The 27,367-nt window shown below is 39.4% G+C and overlaps 1 protein-coding gene across 17 annotated transcripts in view; it reads right to left on the bottom strand.

Moving 5' to 3' along the window:
• RREB1 (ras responsive element binding protein 1) overlaps positions 1 to 27,367 on the bottom strand; it is a 171,848-nt gene that overhangs the window by 48,468 nt on the left and 96,013 nt on the right. For 9 of the 17 annotated variants that reach the window (XM_087961270.1, XM_087961257.1, XM_087961271.1 and 6 more), the window contains 3 exons: positions 22,769 to 22,971; positions 13,451 to 13,540; positions 11,150 to 11,313 (listed from right to left, as the gene is read on the bottom strand). In XM_087961270.1, coding sequence (XP_087817396.1) covers positions 11,150 to 11,313; positions 13,451 to 13,540; positions 22,769 to 22,882 — 368 coding nt within the window. In that variant the 5' untranslated portion in view covers positions 22,883 to 22,971. Of the gene's footprint in view, positions 1 to 11,149; positions 11,314 to 13,450; positions 13,541 to 22,768; positions 22,974 to 27,367 lie in introns of all 17 variants that reach the window. The other 8 variants (XM_087961259.1, XM_087961267.1, XM_087961266.1 and 5 more) reach the window with 1 other exon arrangement.

A 27,367-nucleotide genomic window follows, 5' to 3' on the forward strand; every position in this document is an offset into this window, starting at 1 on the left:
GTAACACGGCTGTTAAGTGAATCTGGCTTCACCATTTTAAGTCTGCTTGTCAGAAGGTCGCAAAAGGGGATCATGTGACTCCTGGATACTGCAACTGTCATAAATGTGAGTCAGTTGCCAAATGCCTAAATTCTGATCACGTGACCGTGGGGGATGGTCAACGTGTCGTGTGAAAAACGGTCTTAAGTCACTTTTTTCAGTGCTGTTATAACTTTGAACGGTCACTACAACACGAACGGTTGTAAATCGAGGACTACCTGTACAAAACCAAGAAATAAGCCTATAAGCAAAATCTTCTCTGAGTATAAAGCTACATCATCATCATCATCATCCCTCTGCTTGTACCCACTCTGGGAAAAGAAGAGCTGCCAAAAATTCTTTAACATTGGCAGCAGTATTCCTTCAACACTCCTAATACCTTCCCCACTTTCAAATTTCTGACTAGTAAATTACCCTGCATGTTTTCACCTAGGATGATCTTCTAGAACAGTGGTGGCTAACCTTTTTGGGCTCTTGTGCCAAAAACTGTGTGCGCGCTGAAGGCAATGCGTGGCCCCCCACGTCCCCTGCGCATCCGTGTGCAATCAATCCCCTCCCACGCCACCCCCTTACCTGCACTTCGCCTCACAGCTGATTTTTGGCTGGGTTGAGGCCTTTTTCAGCCTCCCAAAGGCTTGAAAAAAGCCTCTGCAGGTTTTGCAGGCTGAATAATAGGTCCGTTTTGTCACTTCTGGAATTACAGGAAGTGACAAAACGGGCCTGTTCGTCCTGCAAAGCATGAAGAGGCTTTTTTCAAGCCTCTGGGAGGCTGAAAAAGGCCTCAAACCAGCCGAAAATCAGCTGTGAGGTGCACTCATGCACAGTGAGGTAAGTTTGCCTGCGGCTCAAGTGCCGGCACAAACGGTTCTGCGTGCCACCTGTGGCACGCATGCCATAGGTTCTCCATCACGGATCTAGAAGAAATGGTTGAACTTCACATGAGCACAGTGTATAGCGTAATAAAATCTCTGCTATTCACCAAGGCAGCCAATCCCCCCCACCCCCAGGTTGCTTGTACGAGCCTGGAAAAAGATGCGGCTGCTATAAGGAGCTGACCTATTATAATTAGAGAAGGCACATCTTGTTTTCAGGCTTCTTCAGTAACCTGGAGAAAGACCAGCTGCTTTCATAAATAGAGAGGTGCTGTGTTTATAGAAAGTTCAAAAGGCAACTTTTCCAAATCATTTTCAAAGTATGCACAGACCTAATTTACAGGTTTCCCTCTAGCTCCAGTATGGCCAAACCATGATCAGATTAAAAGATCTCTAAAAATCCTCTAAAAATACCAAAGCCAGCAGGAATGGGATGGAAAAATCAATGTTCTCTGTTACAGACATAGCAAGATCCTTCACTTCTGGGCCTACTCCTCCCTATAAAGTCTGAAACAAATCTCTAAAACTAAGTATTCCAAAGCAAAGAGACCATTCATTTAATAACACGTGAGGAAAAAAAAAAAGGACGAAAAGCAATATGAAAAGAGATAAATAGCTGTGCATCAGTCAACCTACAGCGTGATAAGAATCCCATGTGAAGCATACAGAACACCCCATTACCATATTTTTCGGAGTATAAGACGCTCCGAAGTATAAGGCCCACCTAGCTTTTGGGGAGGAAAACAAGAAAAAAAAATCTGCCTCCCAGCAATTTGCCTCCTCGCAGCAAACAGGCTGGTCAGCTTCAGCGCAGCCTAATTAGCACAAGCAGCTGATTGTCAGTTGGATCGGCCTCCTGATGATCAGCTGTTTCAGGCTGCAGGGATTGCCATCGCCGATTGCCATCTCCGCGTGCTCCATTTTTGGCCTTCACACGTCCCATTTTCTGCCCATTCTGATCCCCGCTGCCCGGAACAGGGCAACATTGAGCGCGCAGAGGCCAAAAACGGGATGCGTGGAGACAGCAATAGGCAATGGCAATCCCTGCAGCCTGAAACAGCTGATCGTCGGGAGGCCGATCCAACCGACAATCAGATGCTTGTGCTAATCAGGCTGTGCTGAAGCTGAAACAGGCTGTTTGCTGCAAGGACTCAAATTGCTGGGAGGCAGAGGCCAAAGGGTGGGGGCCGGCAGGTGGGCAGGGCTTCAGCAACATTCGCTGTATAAGATGCACTGACATTTCCACCCACTGGGGGGGAAGTGCGTCTTTATACACCAAAAAATATGATAAATGATAATTTGTTCAAACTCAGTTCTCTAGAATTGATGTAATAACCAAAATTAAATTCTTGGAAGCAGGATGGCAACGCGGAGTAATTCAACAGAAACCCAAGAGCAGAACATGCTCAAGAATTCCCACTGTAGAATTCCCACTGAAATGAAAAGGAGCAACCAAAGAACATATTTTAATTCTTGGGTTGTTCCCACGCACTGCAATGCAGCAGCCCATAGAAAAACTTCACAATAGTCTGTGACCCTGAATATATCCTGCTCAATATTAAGACAGAAAGTCAGTTGAAAAAGATCAGCAAGATTGTATATCTACTTTATATCTGCTGTTAACAGCACCATCTTCAGACCATAACATTATATGTGAAGAAGGACTTATTTCTTTGAAAGACATCGACAATATAATGTAAAACAAACTGGTTCGATATTGCAGCACTTTATGAAAATGCATGTTAAAACCTGCATCCACAACCTCACTCATTCCATTTTAGGTTAGCAGAGTCTTTGTAAATGGGACTGGTAAGCCATCAACCACAAACCAGGACACAAATGGTACTTGAAAATCTGCACAGTGAGGAAATATTCCAGCTAGTAGAGAGAAGGAACTTGATATATCCCAGTCTCCCTCCTCATTGCAAAAACTGAGTGGTTTTTGAAAAGTACTTTTTCTAAGAAAAACCCAATGCAATACTGCAATATCTTCGTCCACAGCTGATAACAGTTTTGTCAGATACATGCAAGTATTGTACATTTTATCCTGGCCAAAAGTCAGTAATCCCCAGAAGGAACTCACTCTGCTACTTGCATGGTTAACAGATTTCCACACCTTCTCATTAATGGCCTGTTAATGTACGGGCAAAGCCTCTGGGGCAATTTAATATAGTATCATGATGGAAAGATACCATTGCATCGCGAAGCAAGAATATATAGCAAACAGTAGAGTGCCTAATCTAATCAGGAGTACAAAATAATGTTTAATGATGCACATTTTCTCGTTCTAAGGTTTGGGAATCCAGCGCAGCTTCTCGTTGGCTTTCATTTGCAGTCTTAATAAAGCATCCAGCCACTCTATGGTGGTGGCAGCTGAATGCTTGGGTTTTTTGGTTACTTGGTGACTTCCAAGTGAAAACAATCTATTTTGTTGCTTTGATTTATAAAAGCCAGCTTATTCTAAACTAGAACTCGTAGATGTTGGCTGCCTTGTGACTCACTACATTTTTCCTTGCGGGAAAAATACGTTTCAACATTTTTGGTACTCATTGCGCCTCCCAGAATCAATTAACGATGAGTACTGAGGTAACTGTGTTTGATACCTGACATACAGATCAGAGATCAAATATGACATAAATAAGGCAGGTTCAACTATTTATTTATTAAAGAAATTTATATAGCTGCCCAACTCACACATAGGTGACTCGAGGCAGCTTACAATATTTAAAAATCCACCACATAAAAAAAACCAATGACAAAATCACATTTTATGTCTTTTGAAAAAGACAATTGAAGGCCAATTGTACCTCTGGGGGAATGACGTTCTATAGAAAAGGGGCCATCACCAAGAAGGGCTTATCTCATAATGACCAATTTCTACTATTAAATCTATCTTCCCCTCCAGCAGCACCACTAGCATGCAAAACATTCTTGTGCATACAGATAGTTCTCTGTTTACAACTATTTGCTTAGTGGCTGTTCAAAGTTACAAGGCATTGAAAACAATGACTTATGACCGATTTTCACGATTTCGACTGTTGCAGCGAGATGGTCATGTGATCAAAATTTGGGCACCTGGCATGCACTGTCCCAGGATCTTGGGATCACCATTTGTAACCTTCTCAGCTGGCTCCAAACAAGCAAAGCAAATGGGGAAGCCAGATTCGGTTAACAACTGCAGTGATTCGCTTAACAACTGTGGCATAAAAAGGTTGTAAAATGGGGCAAAACTCATCTATCAACCGCCTTGCTTAGCAACAGTAATTTGGAGCTCAATTGTGGTTGTAAGTTGAGGAGTACTTGTATTCTGAGGTCAGTAAAATGGGGACCCAGATTGTTGGGGGCAATATGCTGACTCTATAAACCACTTAGAGAGGGCTGTAAAGCTCTGTGAAGCGGTATATAAGTCTAAGTACTATTGCTAGTGCTATTCCATCATAAAATCAATTTTGTTTACCTGGCAGCTAGTGTTTCCCTTGTGGTGCTATTTTTTTCAGTGCATTGTACAGCCCTTTTCTTCTCTCAGCACACGCTAAATCCTTTTCTCCAAATATTGATATTTCTATCAACCTGAACAAGACAGTCCCACAACACAGGGTGATTTTTAAAATGTTGGGAGATTTTAAGTGCCTTAGATAAGAAAAGGTCACTCATTCAACCCAGCAGAAACTCAGAAAATTGATTCTGAATTGGAAAGAGAGTTCTCAGAATTAGATGAGAAGATTTCTTGCTTCGTTTGTTTCAAACAGAACAGCTTTATTATTTTGCCTATCAGAAAGAAGACACTAATCAACAACTATAAACTTTCTGCTGCTCCATAATGATCGGGACATTAATGAAGATGTGAAGCAGAAGTACCCAATATCATATTGCATGCATAGCGATGAGATTGAAAAAGTACTCTGAACTATGGAGTACATGTAATTAATGTACAGGTAGTCCTCGGGTTATAACAGCAATTAGGGCTGGGACTGTCATCCCTAAGTGATGTGCTCTAAAATGAGCTGCATTGCTTAGCAAGGACAATCCCAGTTCCATTGTAAACACAGGATATATAGGTCATTAGGCAGGAAGAGGAAGGAGACAAGGTTGCGGTGGGGGTGGAGAGTGAGGGGGGGAGTAAAAGGGAGGTTTGGAGTGGGCCAGCGAAGGCCTCAAGGGGCTGGTCTGAATTGGGGAAAGGCCTGGGAGGGCTAAAGGGGTCCTGAGGGCAGGAAAAGAAGTGGGAATGACCTGTGACCTTCCTTGGTGGCTTCCCCATTGATTTTCCTTCTTGGAAGCCAGGGAAGATCCCAAATATCTCCCTGCAATGTTATAATAATGAGCCAGACTCTCAAGCACCCAGACTGTGATCACATAACTGCAGAGGTGCTGCAATGGCCGAAACTTAAGAGGGTTGGTCATTTGTCCATTTCTTCAGCATCACTGTACAGAACAAGTGGACGTAAAACTGAGGATTATCTGTGATTCTAACTTGTAGTTTTTGCCACTCTTAGCAGCTGGAATGCCCAAATCTCTGGTGATTTCCTGAGAAAAAAGGAAACTACAGGTAGACTACAAGTTATATTGCTAAGTGAGACATTCGTTAAGAGAGTTTTGCCCCATTTTACGATCTTTCCTGCCCCAGTTGTTAAGTGAATCACTGCAGTTGCTAAGTTAGTAACACGGTTGTTAACTGAATATGGCGCCCCCGTTGTCTTTGCTTGTTAGAAGGTCGCAAAAGTTGATGATGTGACTTTGGGACAATGCAACCATCATAAATATGAGTCAGCTGCCAAGCACCTGAATTTTGATCATGTGAACCTGGGAATGCTGCAACGGCTGTAAATGTGAAAAACAGTCATCAGTCACTTTTTTTTCACTCCGGTTGTAACTTTGAATAGTCACTAAATGAACTGTTATAAGTATTATCAGAAAAAAAAAAAGTATCTTCCGTTTGTAAACCGGAAGGGTCCAACCTCGGCAACTTTAAAACTTGTGGACTTCAATTCCCAGAATCGCCTAGCCAGCCCAACTTGTGCAGTTGAAATCCACACGTCTTAAAAAGTTGCCCAGGTTGGACACCCCCCTGCTGTAAACCAATCAGTTCCAAGCTGGAACTGGAACTAGAGAAAAAAAATACTCTGAAAAGTTGCACATGAAGATACTATAAAATGCTACTTAGGAAATGTAATTTCAAGATGTTTCCTTAAAAGTGCACCAAGACAAACAGACTCTTCCAGATATAATTCAACTGTGTTAAGAACATCTTGAAAAGGCCCCACCATTGCTTGACACTCTTTTCTCAGGGCGGGGTGGGGGGTTTGAGAGCTCTTCTGTCACTCGTTTTTGACTTTAGGAACAAAATGCAGCCTGGGTTAAAAAAAAAAAAGGCTAACTTTTGCCAATGGACATCTTCTGAATTTGCATTCTGAACCTGATGGATCCTGTACAGCACAAGCCCTCCAAGCCTTAACAGAAGGAGAAATAGGGGTCAATTTAGAAAATTCACTCTACATCTCAGTAAGTTAGAACAGTGAAAGAACCCCAATGAATATTCAATCTGGCTTGGAAATTAAAAGGGTAACTGCATTCTCATCTTTAGCCCACTTCTTTTATTTAGCAGGTATCTAAGAAATGGTCCCACAGAGATGGGAAAAGCAAGATGGGAGACAGTTTTAAACCTACTACTATATACTACTCACAATCCACATTTTCAAAAACAGGAATCGTTGCCTTGTAGGAAAAAAAAAGTCTCATTCCTCCCCTACGATTAAGAAGTGCATAGTGCAATGGACACCTAAGTTCCAACGTGAATGGCCCGATATGTCAAGCATGTTGCCAAGCACTTCAAGAACCTGTTTGGCCAGGCTTGTTCGGGGATCAAATATAAATATTTTTGAGTTACGTGATTCTGCCGCCCTGCAAAGGAGAAGCATGCTCAAGTGTTGCCAACATAAATTTCATACATGCTGTCTCTTGAGCTACACTGCTTGCTACTCATCAACAGGATTGGCCCCCTGAATCTCTTAAGCCTGCAGAGCTAAAACAGAAGTAGGAGGACATTCAGTGAAACGCTTTGTCAAGCTAGAATTTGTCACAAGGTTGTTAGATGTAATCAGAGAACAAGTATTATTTTGCAGACTTTTCATCTCCCTTTACTAAGGTGAGCTACAGCAAATCAGTTAAGCGCCCCTTTAAATGGTTAAAAAAAAAAAGAATTAAAGACTATTGAATAAAGATGTTTTTTAAGCATCTCAGATGAGGGTAAATTAACTGCCAAGGACGATTAGAGAGAAGAGATAGATGGACTGCCTTTAAGAGGATATTCTAAACTAGGACTATGCAGCCAATCTGAAAAATGAGCCTCTCCCTGGCATTCATCAGTCTAACTCTTGTCACAACCCAGCCAAAGAATAGAGTCTAGGATGCTTATTTTAACGCAAAGGCAAATATATGTGGATGTGTCACTTCTACTGAGACCTTGGTTCAAAATCATTTAGGGCTTTAAAGGTCAGTACCAATGTGTTAAATAGGATTTGCTGCAGCACTGCAATTTGTTTTCTGAATGAGTACGCAACACCCCAATTGTGACCTTAGGCAGCTTTAGAAAAGACTAGACAATTTTGTCAACAATAGTTATTAGTCTTGTGAAGCTGAACAGAAGAATGTCCTTGTGACGAGCAGCACAACTCTGATTATCAGGTAACTGAATAAACAGAAGATACTTCTGCCTTACTTGGCTGACCATCCCTGGAGGGTGGGTGGGTGGGGGAACTGAATTTGATGGACTCTTAGTCTGATTCAAAAGTGTCTGCTTATGCTTTCTTAGTAAAAAGATGTCAAGTTTTGTACCTTGGGAAATAGTGCCTAGAAACTACGAGATACACATATCTGTGTGAAGTCACATTTGAAAACAAGTCAGCAAAGTATGGAAAAAGAAATATCAGTGTGTCTGCGTATACACAAAGTTTTGTGTATTCCTTCACCAAACCAGGTTCCTTTACAGCGGTATTTTTCAAATTTGGCAACCCTGAAATGTGTGGACTTCAACTCCTAGAATTCTCCAGCCAGGAGTCCTACATCTTCAACTTTTCTAGAGCAGGGATTCCAAAGGTGGCAACTTTAAGACTTGTGGATTTCAACTCCCAGAATTCCCCAACCAGCACAAGTCTTAAAAGTTCTAGAGGAAGCAGATTAATGAGAAGTCTTCTTTTTAGCCAACAGCTGTGCAATGGAGACCTCAGTAGTAGGCTTTGCCTTACGACAGGGGTCCCCAACCACCGGTCCGTAGACCGGTACCGGTCCGTGGAACAAGTCCTACCGGACCGCTGGTTTGCTGGGTGCCGCCATCTTGTTTTGATGAAAAAGTGCTTCCGGTGAGATTTTCCGGGTAGAAAGCTCACCGGAAGCACTTTTTCATCAAAACAAGATGGCGGCGCCCAGCTGATGCCGGTACCGGGCCGCGGCATAAAAAAGGTTGGGGATACCGGGCTGCGGCATAAAAAAGGTTGGGGATCACTGCCTTACGACATAATTCTGAGAAACATATGCCAAAAATTTCACTTGTAAAATTTCCGTTCCAAAATTATGGTTATTAAACTTCTTAAAGTTTTGAACTTGGTATTTGTTGTATACTATAAAATGGAGAATCTTGCAAAGTTTTCGTTTTTGTTGTGTACTTATTGTCTGTGACAATTGTGTTTTTGAAGCTTACCTTTCACGAGAGGCGCCAAGATATGGTATTAATATAGACCACACAAACAGTTAGCAGTTTAGGAGATTCCTTATTTAAACCCCACTTTTACCCAAAGCTACCATTAACTATAAAAAGACAAAGTAATATGCATCTGTGTCACAACAAATCAGGCATCCCATCCACAGGCAAATGTTTTATGGAACATCAAGAAAGGTATAGTTTTTGGTTTTTTTTGCACTGAAAATTAAGCTTGTCTTACTTAATTGCTGGCTTTGCTTGTTTTACACTGTGCTGCCTTGATCTTATAACAAACCTTATCAATGTGTGATGCAACAAGGGGGTTGTTTTTGAGCTGGCTTGTCACACAACCTTATGTTGATTTAGGGCTGGGAGGGAGGGAGGGAGTGGCCCAAGGGCATCTAATTGATTTCCATTCCTAAAGGGGTTTTCTTGCTTCTAATCTACCATTTTAGCTACTACAAAATACTGCCTTCTGGTTTTGAGGTGGGGGGGTGTGTGTCATTTTTTTTTGGCCAAAAGGCTAGATACAGATGAATATAAATCTTTACACTCAATGCAAACCTGAGATTATGTGGAAGATATTATGACCTAATTAACTCTAAACAGGGCTTTATTAAAATGCTTGGTTCTATGCTGGCTGTTTGGGAAAATGAAAACACATGATTTTCATTCTTTCTATCGTAATGGAAAAATCATATTGAAAAGATACAGTCTGTTAAGCATGCTGTTTGTTTCACAACTATATCATTTCTTTCTATAATGGCCCTTTTAAAAGGACAAATTACCTGATGGGTGTAATCTCTCAGCTACACAGTTCACAGAATGGATAATAGATTAAGTGAATCAGTAAATCAGAATGAGATTGTCCCTGACAATAGCACTGTACGTTTATTTAGAAGAGGTTTGAAAATCTTGGCACCTGCCTCCCTCTCTCACCTTTGGGTTGTTCCAAAAACAAAGCATGAATATGTTTAAACATCAATTTATACAAGTAATCCTTGATTTATAGCCACAATTGAGCCCCAAATTTCTGTTGCTAAACAAGACAGTTGTTAAGTGAATTTTGGCCTATTTTATTACGTTTCTTGCCACAGCTGTTCAGTGCTTCATTGCAGGTGTTAAGTGAGTAACATGGTTGTTAAGTGAATCTGGTGTCAACTCATAAAACATTTTGTATACATGTTTTATAGTTGACAACAGAAAGAAGGGGGGGAGTTTCAAAAAGCAGGCGGCAGTGTGGAATCGAAAGTACATTCCATTCATATTTTCTTCAAACGCTGAAGCTTCTGCCATGCAAAAATCTAATTGGAGAGCATGATTGATGATTCTTGGCTATGGATGTTTTTCGTTGGATGATACATCCAGAAGGGTGGGGGGGAAGCAGGATCAAGGGTGACAGTGAATTACATATCTCAGAATTGGCTACGCCCAGGTAAATGCCGGAGTAGAATGTTACCTACAAATAAACCTTTTTTAGTTTTGGGAGTGTGGCTCAAGGCTCATAATTTAATTGGAGTAACTGTCGGAATCCTGACATCTGGTTTCCCCATTGACTTTGCTTGTCAAGTCGCAAAAAGTGTTCCCATGACCCAGACACTGACGCATGCCAGTTGCCAAGCATATGAATTTTGAACCCATGACTGTGGGTATGCTGCAACGGCCATAAATGTGAAAAACAGTCATAAACCATTTTTAAAAGTGGTGCTGTAACTTCAGTCACTAAATGAATGGTTTTAAGTCATGGACTACCTATATTGAAGGATGTCATGAATGAATTCCTTCATTAGGATACATTTGTTTTCTTTTTTCTTCCTATCAAACTTTAATGATATCAGGAAGAATTTTGATAGATAAAACCCATCAGGGAAAGTAATATTCCACTGTGGGAATGTTGTTTCAAGTATTTTTGAGTCTGGCAAAGATTGTTATGTTCAGCAGTATTAATATAGCAATAGCACTTAGACTTATATACCACTTCTTAGTGCTTTACAGCCCCCTCTAAGCGGTTTACAGAGCCAGCATATTGCCCCCAACGATCTGAGTCCTCGTTTTACCCACCTTGTCTGGGAAGGCTGAGTCAACCTTGAGCCTGCTGGGATTTGAACCGCCAGATTGCAAGCAGCCAACAGCCTGCAGTACTCCACTATAACCACTGTGCCACCGTGGCTCATATCATTCATATCATTCTATTTAAGAAGCTCAGGCTGGACCAGTATTTTAGGACAGAAATAAAAGCAAATTTAAACTGAGAAATGCTTTCATTTTTTCCAATTGTAAGAGGAAAAGGCCTTGGTTCAGGAAGTTTGTGTGTACAAGACTTCATTAAGTCCCATCTTCCCATAAGCTGTTTCAACAAGAGGACATACTAAAAGCAATTGATCATGCACTGGAAGGAACTGCTGTCAGATGATCATACGTGCTAAAAAGAGACACACTGGATTATAGCCCTGAAAGGGAATAGGACATGCTGTAAACAATCTTCCAAACATACATATTGATCACCCTTTTGCACGCTGTCATCTCAATTCCTGGCTCTCACCTGTGCATGTTTCCATTGGTGGTGAAGGACTGATCGCAAACTGAGCATTTATAAGGCCTCTCCCCAGAATGCACTAGCATGTGGCGATCGAGGGAGCTTGCAGAGCTCAAAGATTTTCCACAGATGCTGCAGGAATGGTCTGTTCCTCCAGTGTCAGTGTTATGCTAAGGGAAGCAACAGATTTTTCTTTTGAGTTCTTCCTGTTCAGGGTTCAAGGACATACTAGTCAATTGCAACCATCATCGTTCTAAGAAGGGTCAATGCAGCAGACTCAAGTCAGCATGATGTAATCATTCCAGTTATCACTCAGCCCAGAAATAAAACACAACGCAGGAAGCAGGGAGGGGAAAAAAGGCAAAAATTGGGAAAAATATGTGTACTTTTTTAACATCTTGAATTGATCACCATATAAAGCATCAATAAACAGCTTTTCTTCCTCTCTGGAATGTTGCATAAAGTCAACTAATTTCGGTTCTGAACCATGAAACATTCAGAAAAGTAACTGAGATGATGACCAAAAGGAAAAAGAATGAGCTGTACCACATGCTTATATGGAATGCTTCTAACAGCCTTGAAAAAATGAGCTTTATGGGCCAATTCAAACTCTATGGGTTCATCCACATTAAGGTCTTGAGAGTACATCAGAGATATAACTGGTGTTCAATGCACTGTTTCGGGGCAGGTTTCCCTGGTATGACCATCACAAATTGTAGATGGTTCCCACTCATCCCCCCATAAATCACCTAAGAAAAAGACTTTTATCTTACATATAAAAAACACGAATTCAAATGAAACTTTTTCTGTACATACATGTGTGTGTCACATCTGTCCCAGCTGGGCCAGCAGAGTCCCAAAAGGTCATTTCCTACAACTGTCTAAAGGAGAAGCTTAAAATACAGAGCAGATTCCCATCTAAACTTCCTTATGGCACTGCCAGGCAACACAATGCCTTCTATGAGATCTATTTTGCTATTCAACAACAGGAACTCCTGAAACGATTCTTTTTAATCCTTCATGCTGTTACGATAAATGAATGTTCATTCATCTTCTTTGTTAGGGAGTTATGGGGAAATTATTAACCTGCCACCATGTCCCATCCCAATTTTTCTTTCCTTTCTTCTAACTCATTTTTGTTGCTGATCCATATAGTTAGCTAAATCACTGGACCTGTAGACCTAAATCAATGGACCTGTGTATTTTTATTCCCTTCTTTTCATTTTCCTTGCAGAAAAAAATGTATGCAGAAAAATGACATGTACGCTTCTGCACCGATGGCAAAGTATAGTATTGTCTGTTCTAAATCTGGGGGAAATGCTGAATATTTTGGAGTGATCAAGGAGACATTGTTTACAGAAATTGGATTCCTCAACCAGCAGCTTCCCAAGATTCAGTTTGCAAAAAATAGGAAGGCAAAAAAGCAAAACTCTAACTTGGTTGTGGACTACCTGCTGAGGGCTTTGGCTTTGGCAATCCAGGTAGTCCTCGACTTACGATCACAACTGAGCCCAAAATATATGTTGTAAAATGAGATGTTTGTTAAGTGAGTTCTGCCCCATTTGACGACCTATCTTGCCACAGTTGTTAAGTGAATCACTACACTTGATATGTTAGTAACATGGTCGTTAAGTAAATCTGGCTTCCCCGTTGACTCTGCTCGTCAGAAGGTCTCAAAAGTGGATCACTTGGATCCTGGGACGCTGCAACCATTATATTAATATGATCCAGTTGCCAAAGGTCTGAAATGTGATCGCATGACCATGGGGATACTGCAAAGGTCACAACTGTGAAAAACAGTCCTAAGTCTGTGCTGTTGTAACTTTGAACGGTCACTAAACTAACTGTTGTAAGTCGAGGACTACCTGTATAGCAGCCAATGCCCAAGGAATTAGATGTTTTGGAATAAAGCAAATAGCTATGATTGCTGGGACACAGCGTTCCCCTAAATCTTGGGAAGATCTGAAATGGATCCAAGCACACATATTCTTGAATAGCAAACAAGTACATTTCAGCCCAACCCTAGTTGAAACTACAGCAGTTTTCTGAAATTTCTGATCTGGCATTAATAGGGAAAGGAGGCAGCAGGAAAGAATGAAGCAACAGCAACAGAGGGACAAAGACTGTGAAGCATAATTATCCTTTAAAATAAAAATGATTCACAGCTGGACGAGGGAGAGGCTTCTGGATACACACTGACAGTCAACATAATTTTGGGCTTTGCACTGAGAAACTAGAATATGTTACTATAAATTTATTGATAAGTCTCCAGGTTAAAAATATTATGTTGAAAAATTACCAACTTACCTGACGAATATGCATAGTCAGCTGATGTTGGGTAGTGCAGACCTTTTCACACAGAGGGCAGATGTAGGAAGACTTCTCATCTTTTGTTTCCTATTTTTTTAAAAAAACAAATATATGTTTTCATAATGTTAAATTAAAAGCCAAGTTATCATTTTAAACATTTACAAAGAAAATGTTACAGTGAGGTAACGATTATACTCCCTTGTATTCACATGTAGTGAATTCTTGCAGTGTTCACATGGGGAAAATATTATTTAAAAAGGCATTTAAAAAAAAAATTACAGTTAAAGTTACAGTTCTTTCAACCAAGAGTGTGGAAAGAGTCCCATCTAGAATTATGGAAGTGATTTGACCAACCAGATTATAAAAAGCTATGAAGGAGGAACATTAAGACCAGCATATTTTTTTCCCCTCAACATGGATCCCAAAAGATCATTATAATCAGCTATCCTGTAGAAAAACCTTCTGGAATTTTGTCTGCTTTGTCTCTTCAACGACAATAATCAGGAACAACCTACACAGTAGATTTTCAACTGGATTCTTCTCTTCCTCCCCACAGAATCATTGCCAACTACTATTCTGATCAGACAAATTTATAGTTCCTTTGTGGTTAAAATATTTATTGTATTTTTTTGTTGTTGTTTATCTTGCTTGTCAGTCGTTTTAGAAGATTTTTACATTAAAAGAGACCATAAATAAAAGGTAATAGCAATAAATAAAGGACTATAGTTTCAAATATTAAAGTATTAATAGTCGTAGCCTTCATGCGGTTGTCTAATCCAGGGTCACCAACACAGGGCCCAGGGAAACAACTGTGCCTGCCAACATCTCTCTTGATGACTGCTAGGCTCCTTACCTCATCCGATACTTCACATTTTAAATATATCTATTTTTAAATTAAACAAGTGAAATATGACATATTGCAAAGCAAAGTACTGCCCTCCTGTATCACTTTTACTTTCAGGAATGTCCTTAGGTCCAGAAACTTTCTTCAAAAATAAAAATGATGGACAGCTGCAGTTCTCTGGCTTTGCTTGGAAATTTGCCGAGCTTCCCAGAAAATGAAACATCAATTTCAGAGGGTCAGAGGAAGAGAAAGGTAGATTGTATTCCTCATGCTACCTATTCCCTGAATAAACAAGCTTCTTGCTATACCCAAAATGCCAGATGCACACCCAGATAGAAAAAATGGAAACTCCTGGCATGTTTTTTAAAACTTACACATGCTGGAAATTTTCACAACATTTTGATATTGCAAAATGTACAACCTAAGCTACTTGCTGCATGAAAGGTTGTAGAGTTATGAAATATTTCCAAATTAAACATGACAATCTATCTCAAGACTTCTCTAGCTAGATTATATCCTTTCTATAGATTTCCTAGAACCTGATCAAGGTGCAATGATATTCTTCGGTTTTCCCCATCTGTAGTAACAGAAATCACCCCAAACTGAAAACAATCGAGAAAAAAGGGGAATTGTTGTATATTCTAATCTAAACCTTAAGAACAGAACAAATTATTTATAAGAATATGGGATGGAAAACACCCCCAAAAAGTATAGTAATATGTTATATTGGTGGGGAGGGAAATTAACAAAATTATAACTGTTCTGCTTTTTAGCTTTCCCGATTAAAATTTGACAACGATAAACACTTCTTTTAAAAAATGAAAAAAGGACCCATAGGATAAATATTTATGGAGAGTCTCAAACATCCAGATCATGGTTTGAAGAAGTTTCTTGGATGAGAAGCGAAACATTTTCAAAGGAGAAAAAAAAGCAAGAAAGTCCAGTTGCCTTTTGCAAAAAGCACTTTAGGGACATAGGCTGCTCAATTAGAACCAGAAAATATATGTTTGCATCATTTCTGCATAACAAAGAACCATAAGCAGCCTCACCAATGCTCAGCCACAGAGAAGTCCTAAGGAGATGTAGCCAACTGCTTCATTTTACTTTCTGTTATTGTTATTTATTTGCTACACACACACACACACACACACACACACACACACACCACAAATAAGACAATCCAGAATCAGAGTTGAAAAACAAAAAGAAACCTTCATCTGGTCCTGCTGTTTTGGGAGAAGCAGCAAAGAAAAAAGCTAGGGAACAGAATGATTCCTGATTAGTTATAGCAAAGGTCTCCAAACTTGGCAACTTTAAGACTTGTGGACTTCAACTCCCAGAATTCCACAAGTCTTAAAGTTGCCAAGTTTGGGGACCCCTGAGTTATAGGTATGATGGGCACTGCTCAAGAAATCAAAACAATTTGTGTCTATGCAGAACATCCTGATTTATTCACTGGTATTTTTCAAAATGTCTTTGGGATATTGAATCAGACACCAATATTTCTGTCAAAGGACAGACTGGAAACAAGTTAATCATTTTCTCTTGCCCAACTGCTTGAAAGGGTCAATATACTTATCCACTATTCTACCATACGTAGCACATCTAGTATTACTTTAACTTTCCCAGGTTCTGTCCACACTTTTTTTTTTAAAGTCTAAGCTGTCTCCAGCATTCTAAAATGAGCTGTCCAATCTTTCCTGATATATTATGAAAAAAATACTGCAGTCATTTTAGTAGAATGTAATCCTAAATAATTTAAATGTGCTCCACAGATATGTGTACATATACATTCCCATGAGTTTTAAATCTCTCAAAATACTAGGGGCATTTTAATTACTCTCCCACTGCCTCTATTTTTTTTATTGTTCATCAACCAGATGTTTAGATTGGATTTGTCATTTTTATTCACCAATCAAGTTCTTCCCAAGAATCTGAGATAGGCAGGTATCGTTTGTATTAAAGATATTGTTGCAGGATGTAAGTTGTTCCAAGTAACTTCCTTGTATTTCATGATTTTCTCCAGTTCTCTCTTATTCTGCTGGCTCTGGGTATTGCCACATCCACTATCCAGACTTTTTTTGCCTTTCTTATCAACAGTTGTTAAGTCTGGGGTGACCCTCTGAATTCTAGAGCATTTTAGCTTCTTTCTGTTATTCTGTCTATTTTGTGGTCCCACCAGTGCTTGCAAGGCAAATGGTATTTCTTGCAGATATTCCAACGCACCATTGTTATTTCACAATGCTGTAGTTTGCAGTCAATCTCTGCAATCTTCTTGCAGTAGAAGTTTCAGTTTCTTTGCACAAGTGGTATTTGTTGACTGCTGCTGTCGTCTCAACTGGCTTTATATGCATTTGTTCTTAAGCCTTGGTCTTGTACAGCCAGAATTAGCCCCTTTGTCTCTTTCATCATCAAATTTGGTGTACTCTTGATAGTTCAGTTAAAGAAAGTCCCAATATTCTCCTTTACACACTAGGCCTCTATGTCACAGCTCTCAATTGCACAGCACCGAATTTCATCTCCACTAAATGCTTGGGACCATGTAAGAGCACAAATGTAGACAAATGTAAGAGCACATGTATGAAATGCTTTAAAACAATGTGTACAGAAGCTATGGAGGGCAGTTACACGATCTCAGGAAAAAACGTAGATGCTACAGATGTTACACCTTGCCCCCACATAGTCTACTCTAGAGCATTTTTTTGGGAGATTGAGCCAAAAATCTGCCAAAACCCTTGTTAATAGTTTACAAGGCAACGTGACTGAGCTATTTCCTTTCATCTACACCACTTAAGAGTTGGCCAACCAAAACAGTTTATAAATTTATACACATATTGATGATGTGCCGTTAAGTCTTATTTGGCTCTTAGCAACAACATGGATTTTCTCGAAGTCAATTCACCCTAACCTGGTTTTTCTAATCTTCCAATGATGTTCTCCACACCACTGTAACTGAATCCATCTTCCTTGTGGCCGATTGTCTTCTCCTTCCCCACCATTAGAACCTTTTCTGAAGAGCTGGGTCTTTGGCAGTGTGAGTGTGAATGTGTATCTATATATACCACATCATACACGGAAACACAACTACATACTTTCAAGACATCTGAACATGGAATACCATTCATTAAGACAGGAGTGCAAATCAAGCACATGTAGACTTTGGAGAGCTCTGACTGTACCTAAGGCTTTATAGATGCTTAAGCACTTAGCTGTTCCTGAATGGTTCTTTTCCTCAGTTATTATAGCAAACCCATCAAAACTAAGACAGTATACTATTAATTCGGCTCAGAAAAGTTCCCAGAAAAAGTGAACATACTTCTAAAGTATTTTGCTACAATATTTTATACTGGATTTTGGAAATTCCACTAGCAAATATCCAGAGCAGATGCTTCAGGTAGATTTATTTAAAAATGGCTTAACTGTAGTATCACTTCACTGTTAAAATCTTTTCTTACACTCAGGAATATACAACCTTTTTTTTTATATATAAATTTATGTAAGGTTTCTGCCATCTGCATATTTTTCTTTAATGTTCCATTTCTACTACTAGCCGTTCCAATTTATATAGGGGTGTGCGCCACAAATTAACAGTTATTGGAATTCTTCTTTTTGCCTTTCTTTTAAAAAAATAAGTGTGACATGGTGGATAAGCACCCCATATTTTCCTGATAAACGCCTAAAGTAACGCAAACTTTGTATGCTCATATGTTCCTATTAAGGCACTTGTTAGCACATCGTATACCTATTACAAGTAGTCCTTGACATATGACCACAATTGAGCCCAAAACTTATGTTGCTAACTGAGAAATTTGTTAAGTGAGTTTTGCCCCATTTTACAACTTTTCTTGTCACATTTGTTAACCAAATCACTGCAGTTTGTTAAATTAGTAACACGGTTCTTAAGTAAATCTGGTTTCTCGATTGAGTTTGCTTGTCAGAAGGTTGCAAAAGGGGTCCACATGATTCCAGGACACGGCAACCGTCATAAATGTGAGTCAGTTGTCAAGCAGCCAAATATAAATCACCTGACCATGGGGATGCTGCAATGTGAAAAATGGTCATGTCACTTTTTTCAGTGCCGTTGTAACTTTGAACTAAACAAATCATTGTAAGTCGAGACTACCTGCACCTGCTAAAGTTCTTCCCAAGGACCTTCAAACTGTAGCTGGTTCGTGTGCAAATCTTTCTTCCACCACGCTAAATATTGTCTCAGCAGAACAAACATATGGGGAGGAAATACAGATAGCTCTATAGCTCCCTTGCTGAACGAAGCCCATCTATCCCTCTGTGCAATGCTATTAATTGTTTGGAAGCCTTGTTTTGTAACATCTGCCCCTTTCAAACAAGCAAATTACCCAAGAGTGATTATTAGTCACCTTGAAAGCAAAGAACAAGACGCACAAGGCAAAGCAAAGAACAAGACGCACAAGGCAGCAGAACTGATTAGGACAAAACTTCAGATTTAATATTAGCCCAAGTCCGTACAACTACCAGGCCTGTGCTACCTTTGCTTTCAGCCCCCCTAGTCCTAGCTGTTGACATAAACCAAACAGGCTCAATACCCTGAAATAGGCCAGTTAGCTAAAAGGAAGAATCTGTTTGGATTCAGTTTACAATGTAATAGTTTTAATACAACTTCCTGTGCATGTGCATTTGGGATTTCTTAAGTTTGGCTGAAGAATTTGGATCATGGGCAATAATGATTATGCAGGCTGGAGTATTACTGATGGGGGGGGGGGAACCTCTCTCAAACAAAGCACACAAAAATAGCAGCCAATTCAATAAGAAATCTGATATGTCTTTATGCGTCCTTTGATACAGGTGGAAAAAGCACTCCTGGGAATTCTTGATTTCTCACATCATGAAACCAATTATAAAGAGGCGAATAAGCATTTTGTGATTTTTAAAGGACATACTCTCTGAATTGGATTAAGATCCTTCATCCTAATTTTACTCCACTCATCGGGTTCAGTGCTCATCTCCGTTTTAAGGCCAATGAGCCAGTGCTGTCCTGACATCATGGAGCACTGTTACTTTCCCACCTATTTATCTACTCGCATTTGCATGCTTTTAGTTGCTAGTTTAGCAGGAGGTGGAACCTGAAAAAAGAGCTCACCCCATCGTGTGGCCCTCAGGGGTCTCAAACCTGGGCTGCCGGCTTTGTAGCCGACAAGCTCAGCATCTTAACCACTGAGCCATCACACTGCCCTCTCTTACTAATAAAGGAATGAAAACTGCAATTCCCAGTTACAAAGTGATATAAAAGCATTTTCAATATGTTACGTCCAACGTGTAACTTCGAATCAAATGTTTCCTCCCGTAAGATTTAACACACGCACACACAAAAGCACATTAACCCACGAAATAACCTAGCATTATTATTATCATCATCATCATCATATCGAATCCCACCAGGCTCCAGGTTGACTCAGCTTTCCATCCTTCCGTGGTGGCTAAAATGAGAACCCAGATTGTAGGGGGCAATATGCTGACTCTGTAAACTGCTTAGAGAAGGCTGTAAAGCACTTTGAAGCAGTATGTATATAAGTCTAAGTGCTATTGCTATTATGCAAACTGTATTCAAAATAAATCATCTGGTCCAGGATTTTATCTCCAATGGCAACCAAAATATTACAAGTAGGTCATGAAGCAACAGCTTTCCAGTGTAGTTACCGTATATTGCCTGTGAATATGGAGATTTTATTTCTTTCCCTTGGAGGATAAGCCTCCTCCCAGTAAAGTTGAGCAATACAGTTCAAGAGCACAAGATTGAAATCAAACTGTCCATCCCATCCCCCCAATCTTCTCTTACTTGTGTCAGACACTCAGAATGCTATCTTTAAATTTCAACACAATCTTTAAAATGTTGTGCTCTCCCAATGCAGCAGGAATTGTCATCGGATAGTCTACGTCAGCCTATCTACAGAAGCTTTGTGATAAGGATCACTAGCAAATAAAATAATGACTGAGGCTTATCTGCTTATACTATTCTAGGTACTCCAGACCAAACAGAAAACCTACTTAAATGTCAATTTCTATTTTGATTGATAGGAAAGACACTCAATAGCACTCTTCATTATTTACTTGTTTATTTATTACAGTGCAAGTATTTATGTTAATCCAGTCGCATTTACTGTCTTGATCCAATGCCCAGTGAAAGGGTTGCTAAGGTTCATACAAACATCCACTTTCTTCCGGCTTGTCCAACAAAGTGCTACACAAAGGACCAAAAGGGAAGGAAATATAGTCCAGCCCAATGGTTCTAGCACACATATCTCAAACCTTGGCAGACTTGGTAAAAATTAGGGTATTGCTGTGGCCTGTTGGCTGCCAGCAGAGCTAGCAGCAGAATCAGACATGGAGGAGGGACAGCTTTGGAGCCTTTGGAAGGTTCTAATGAGGAAGCAGAAGCAGAGGTAGATACAGATCTGGGGCTTTCTGTCCGCCCCAGGTGAAGAAGCAGCTGTCTTCAGGGCCTGAACTGAGTGAGGAGGAGAAACAGATGGGGCCCATTCCAGATGCGCGTATGCATAAAGAGGAGAGGAGAGAACAACGGAAGGATATAAGCCAGCTCTCAGGGAAAAGAAGTCATAGATGCCAGCTAGCCTCACCCTGGCTGGGAAAAGGCTTTCATTTGTGACTAATTATTTTTGGTTTTATCCATCCAACATGAATAAAGGCTGTTCATGCCCTGTTTTAAGAAAAAAAGGGGGTTGTTTTACTTGTGAGTAAGTGGTTCCTCATTGCTTGCAAAGGCTGGGTCAGAAAAAGGTATAATGTTCAGGAAAACACTACTCCCTCTGCAAAAGCCTTGTATTACTAGTTTCTCCGTGTAGTTTCTCTACTAGTTTCTGCTAACACCCTGCACAAAGAAATGTGGTCCAAGCAGGGTGCCATCACTTTCAGCCTTCATCTTATACAATCTCTGACTGGGAGAAAACATGAATTATTTTGAAGTAGAGATGCCCTCCTCACAAGGAGTTCCTGTAAATACAGCTGCCAAGCTAATTCCTGCTGTGGCAACTCCATGCTTTTCCCAATTGGTAGAGAAGTTTGGATTACAGCAAGGAGAACCACCCACATTAATGGTGAGGAGGAACTCTAGAAGAGAGGCCAAGTGAGACTATGCTAGGATTGCATCTTCCCTACTGAAATTATTGTCATCCATCCAAATTTTAAGCATGAGCTGTGTCAGGCACAAAGGACAGGAATGAGACCATACATTAAGTTCCAATTAAGAAGATTTAAATGCTCAAGCTTATACACAAGAATCTAGTCAACTAAGGTCAGCACTAAATTAGATAAAAGATAAGAGTTAAGAGAATTCAAATGGGGACCGGACTTGGATAGCTTGTGGCAACATTACTACTTCAGATTGATTCCTCTCTTGACTCTTTCTCCAGACTCTGCTTCTTCTTCTCTTAGATCTGTGAAATTAGTACTAACTAAGGCAACCAAAGAAGCAACTGATAGCTTCAACATTTTTAACACTGCTTTGAAGTTCACTGCGGAATAGTTAGTAGCCTGATGCTGCAGGATCTAAAACATCTTGTGATGTTTTAATGTTAGTTATGCCCCCGCTTTAGGAAACTGGCAAGACATATATGCCTTGCCAAGTCACGTTGATTTCTCAATAAATTTTCATTATGCTTCAAAGACTCCCTAAAAATTGCAGTTTTTTTTTTTCTAAGCAGGCCAATTTATTCCTAATTTGTTTCTTGTTCTCATAGAAGAAAGTACCAGGACATCTGAAACCCTTACAAAAATTGGAGATAAGAAAGGGTGTTTCTATTTCTGTATTTTGCTTATTATCAAACCTAGCTAATTAGAAACCTTGATTTTGGAGGTCTTTTCACAGCCGCTTAACAACTAAACACCATCATTCAAAGTTTCATCCTCCAAGATACCTTCCACCCTTATGATTATATGATCTTTTACAATGAAAAGTAGCCTAATAAAAGCTCAACTAGATCAAACATTTTTTTCTTCTTCTGATAATAACACTCCAAAAAGGCAAGAAGATCAAGTCACTTGCCTATAACAGATCTGGGAAACAAAAAAACACACAGCTTCCCCTTCGAGCCCTGGAAGGTGAACAATAGAGGAAGCAGCAAGGGAAATGGAACAAGAAGACACCAGACGAGGAATGAGAGCATGTATAAAAAGCATGTGTGGCTTGGCTGCAATGTTCCAACCTAGCATGGTAATCATTTGCAACCAATCATAATTAGTGGAGTTCATTTATTCCCAATCTGCTCAAAAGCTATCTATTCACAAATGCTTAGGCGGAAGAGTTACTCCATAATAAATGAGAAGGCATATACAGACTGGCTTTTGAATATACAGTATATACATTTCTCATTAGTTGGGAAAACTGATAGAATTTAGCTGACCAACAAGAGGCAGAGTGCAGAGGTAATAATTCACGTGAAATTGTGTTCCTCTGAAAAATAAAAATAGTTATTCCTTACCTGGTTTCTCCTGCCAATCCGACTAGGAGTAAGAGATTTTGATGGGGACTTGACATTTTGAGATGTCATACTGCCGTTTTCAGCAATCTTTCCCAAGCTCATAACTGCTGCCATTGCTATGTCAAGAAAGGGCAAATCTGCACCCTCAAAACAGTTGAGAATCTTGGTGCTGCTGTACAACTGCTTAAGATTTGGAGTTTGTTCTCTAGAATTATAAACAGACAGACATATAAACCTGAAGTGTTTTACCAAACCATATAATTCAAAACAATGATCGCCTATATGTACTGTATGATACATCCTTTAAGAATGAAGAGGCAAAACTAATAAGAACAGGAAGGCAAGTATTTTATTTATTATATTTTTATTATTATTTACAATGTTAAATTGTTAAATTGTTTTATCTCATCTTTCCCCTATATGTACACTTCTTGCATTCTTGCTTATTTTTTTCTTTATATCAATAAACCTGTGAAGTCTAAAACCCTTTCAACAACCACAAAGCAAGTACTGTATTGTACTTCTTTAGGCTATGACATATGATCACTGACAGCTACAGGTAATCCTCAATTTACTATCACAATTGGGACTAGAACTTCTGTTGCTAAGCAATGCGACATTGAGTACTTACATGAGCTGTGGTGGAGCAGTGGTTAGAAGCAGCATTGCAGGCTAATTCTGCTGACTGCCAGGAGTTCGATTCTGACCAGTTCAAGGTTGACTCAGCCTACCATCCTTGCCGAGGTGGGTAAAATGAGGAGCCAGATTGTTGGGCAAAATGCTGACTCTGTAAACCAGGGATCCCCAACCTTTTTGATGCCGCGGCCCAGTACCGGTATCAGCTGGGCGCCGCGGCCCGGTACCGGCATCAACTGGGCGCCGCCATCTTTTTTGACGAAAAGATGGCGGCGCGCAACGCTTCGGTGAGCTTTTTCGGGTAGAAATGGCTTTCTACCCGGAAAAGCTCACGAAGCTGCGCCGCCATCTTTTTGATGAAAAAGTGCTTCCGGTGAGCTTTCTACCCGGAAAAGCTCACCGGAAGCACTTTTTACCAAAAAGATGGCGGCGCCCAGCAACCAGCGGCCCGGTAAGACTTGTTCCGCGGACCGGTACCGGTCCGCGGACCGGCGGTTGGGGACCCCTGCTGTAAACCACTTAGAGAGGGCTGTAAAGCACTGTAAAGTGGTATATAAGTCTAAAATGCTATTGCTACATGACCACACCTGATTATTACCTTCCACCCCCTGGTTCTTAAGAGAATCGTGTGGTCACTAAGCAAATCACAGAATCATTAAGCAAATCTAGTTTCCTCTCTAGATTTTATTTGTTGAAAGCCAGTTGGGAAGGTTACAAATGGTAATTAAGTGACCCCACAACACTGCAAACATCATACACTCATGCCAGTTGCCATGTACTCTAATTGTGATCATGTGACCACAAGGACACTGAGATCATAGGCAAAAGAATTGGTCATATTATTTTCTTCAGCACTGATGTAACTTTGAATGGTTACTAAACAAATAGTTGTAAATTGAGGATTAGCTGTAGTCCTTGTTGCATAATAGAGGAAAATTTTAACTTTCGGTTCAAGACATATAAACTGCATTGAAATAACATTTATAGATGAACATTGACTACCGTATCAGTCTATCTCAGTAAGGTCACACTGATGGCAGAACTGGATTAAGTACTGTATTAATCCCAAATTGTACTCCTGTTTCTTCAAAGTGAGTACAACTTCATTTAGTTCCTAAACCTGAGTAACTAGACCTGAAAATATTTATCCATAATACATCTATGAGATACAATTATTTGGACCTCACCTAACACTGTTATAGACAAAACAGAAATCCTAGAGTCAAACAGAAGTTCTATTGTTCTACCATTTTGTACAAATAATATAATGTAAATAAACATATTCACCATGTTCCCCAATTCCCAAGTGCTAATATGATCAGACACTGTGACTGAAGGAATTAAAAATTGTTTAGAGAACTTTTCTGCTGTTGATAACCGAGGTACAATAATCAATGATGAAAATCACATAATGACTCAATCTGCTTCTTCAACAGTAAAATATATATATTCAAAATAATCTTCTTCATTTCTAAAAGCTGCCTCAAACCCAACTTCTCAAGGATTTTTGGACTAAGTATTGATATAAGTCACCAAGTTGTTAAATGGGTTTTTTAGATTAAAGCAAATCTATTATGTTCACACATCACACTAAGCCAGAACATGACTTAGTTTGGCTTTGGCTTTAAAAAATCCATGAGTCCAGGATTGTGTTCTGTAAGTAGTGGCTTATTATCTTCTTGGGAACGATTATTTGGATCCTCTCTAATTTTGTCATTGAGCTAAGATCTTTATGTATTGTTCATCCATAATCATTGCTCTAAATAACTGTTCTATGATTAGTTCTTTACTTTTTATTGTTTTGTTTCCATTATGACATTTACTATTGCTAAGTTGAATTTTATTAGCATTAAGATTAAGTCTGACACAAATACATACTTTCTCCCCAGCTTTCCGTAACATTTGAAGGCAGATTTTAGCATGTATATATTGCACACTAATGTTTTATACTGTTAAAATGCCTTCACCGTCATTGTTATTTAAGAAAGGCAAGTTATAATATTTTATTGCCACAATGAGAATTACGTAAATAATAAAAAAGTCTCCAAATTGTACAGTATATATATATACAGTATATAGGTCAGGAGCCCATCATGCCTGGTGAATCCTCTCAATTTCAATGTTATCAAGAAAAAAGGAAGCCAAATTTACAATCTATTATAAAACATTTTGAAACTAGTTAATTTAAAAATAAAGGTTTCATACAATTTCTCTATTTTTAAGAGGTCAGAGTACATTTAATGGAAAAATCCAAAACCTATCCAACTGTTTTCAAAGGGGAAAAAATTAATAATCCAGGAAGTATAATTATTCTGCATAATTAAAGCAGGAGCTATTAAAGTATCATATCAAGTCTGATCAAGCCATCTTGATTCACTATTATCTCATTTATTTTCATCATATCACAATTCAAACAAATTCAGATGTACAATTAATTGTATCTACAAGTCTCAAACTGATGATGTAGACTTTTTCACATCATAAAACATCAAACTCTTTCAGACCATGGAACCTCTTAGTTAAAAAAATATATTCCACAACCCCTGATCAAGGGCAAAGCCTATTGATTAAAAAAAGGGGGGGTGTATTTGAGGAGTAGGCAGGAAATCTTTGTGTCTCGTGGAATCCCATCAAAGTCTCATGATATTCTAGGGTTCTGCAGAATTCTGCTTAACAAATCCAGATGCAGACAATAGAGAGAGTAAGATAAAAGGAAGACCCTGATGGAAAACTAGAAGAAAAGAATTCAGTAGGAGAAGAATGACAGAACATTTTTTTTCACGTAAAATGTTCGTACAAATAACTGCAGTGGATGGCAAAAGGGTTTACCTCAAAAACAGAAGGAAGAATAAGACAGACTTGCTGTCTAGTATACGAGAAGGGATATATACAGTATATAGGTCAGGAGCCCATCATGCCTGGTGAATCCTCTCAATTTCAATGTTATCAAGAAAAAAGGAAGCCAAATTTACAATCTGCAATTACTGTCATGCTACATATGCAATCTCATGTTGTAGTTGGTGTAAAAGTACACATAAAAAAGCATAGAAGCATTGGAAATTGGACAATGAATTCTCCTTACAACAGCTGCTTAGATATTTTCATAAGAACAAATATAGCTTTTTGTAAAAATACAGTTTAGTCTGATTTCAAGAAAATGCAGCATTTTTCGCACATCTTTTGGAGACACTGGGCTGTCTCACAGAAATTTCAGCTGCCTCTAAAGTCTCCACACCTCCAATGGCATCTTTTGCCAGTTAGAATGTCAACAGAAGACTAACAATGCAGCAGAAACTTAATTTTTTATGGTCACATTCTCATGAAATGTTTCCCTGAGGAAAATGATCTTTGCCCTCAAGGAGCGAGTTCCCAGGACATTGATGTAGTTTTAATGAAAGCTACACACAAAGTGGCCAGTTGCACTGTCAAAAAATGGACCTGTTTAGATGAAGGGTAAAAAAAAGGAAGCCTTATCACAGATTAAAGTTCATAGGAATGCCCCTTTCGCTTCCATTTGGATCGAGGCCCTCCAAGAAAGAGAACAAGCAATAGCTGCAAGACTCAAAAGCATTAACACATATAAATAGACTACTAGAAGCTACCAACAGCAAACAAATTAGTGGGAAATGATCTTTGCCCTCAAGGAGCGAGTTCCCAGGACATTGATGTAGTTTTAATGAAAGCTACACACAAAGTGGCCAGTTGCATTGTCAAAAAATGGACCTGTTTAGATGAAGGGTAAAAAAAAGGAAGCCTTATCACAGATTAAAGTTCATAGGAATGCCCCTTTCGCTTCCATTTGGATCGAGGCCCTCCAAGAAAGAGAACAAGCAATAGCTGCAAGACTCAAAAGCATTAACACATATAAATAGACTACTAGAAGCTACCAACAGCAAACAAATTAGTGGGCTTTTGACAAAGGCCAGCTCAAAGGCAATGTCAAAATGGTCAGCCCAAATACCA

The sequence above is a fragment of the Notechis scutatus genome, chromosome 3, assembly GCF_049901735.1.
Source record: "Notechis scutatus isolate UNSWTSFEM ecotype Mainland chromosome 3, rNotScu1.2, whole genome shotgun sequence".
Classification (NCBI taxonomy): domain Eukaryota; kingdom Metazoa; phylum Chordata; class Lepidosauria; order Squamata; family Elapidae; genus Notechis; species Notechis scutatus.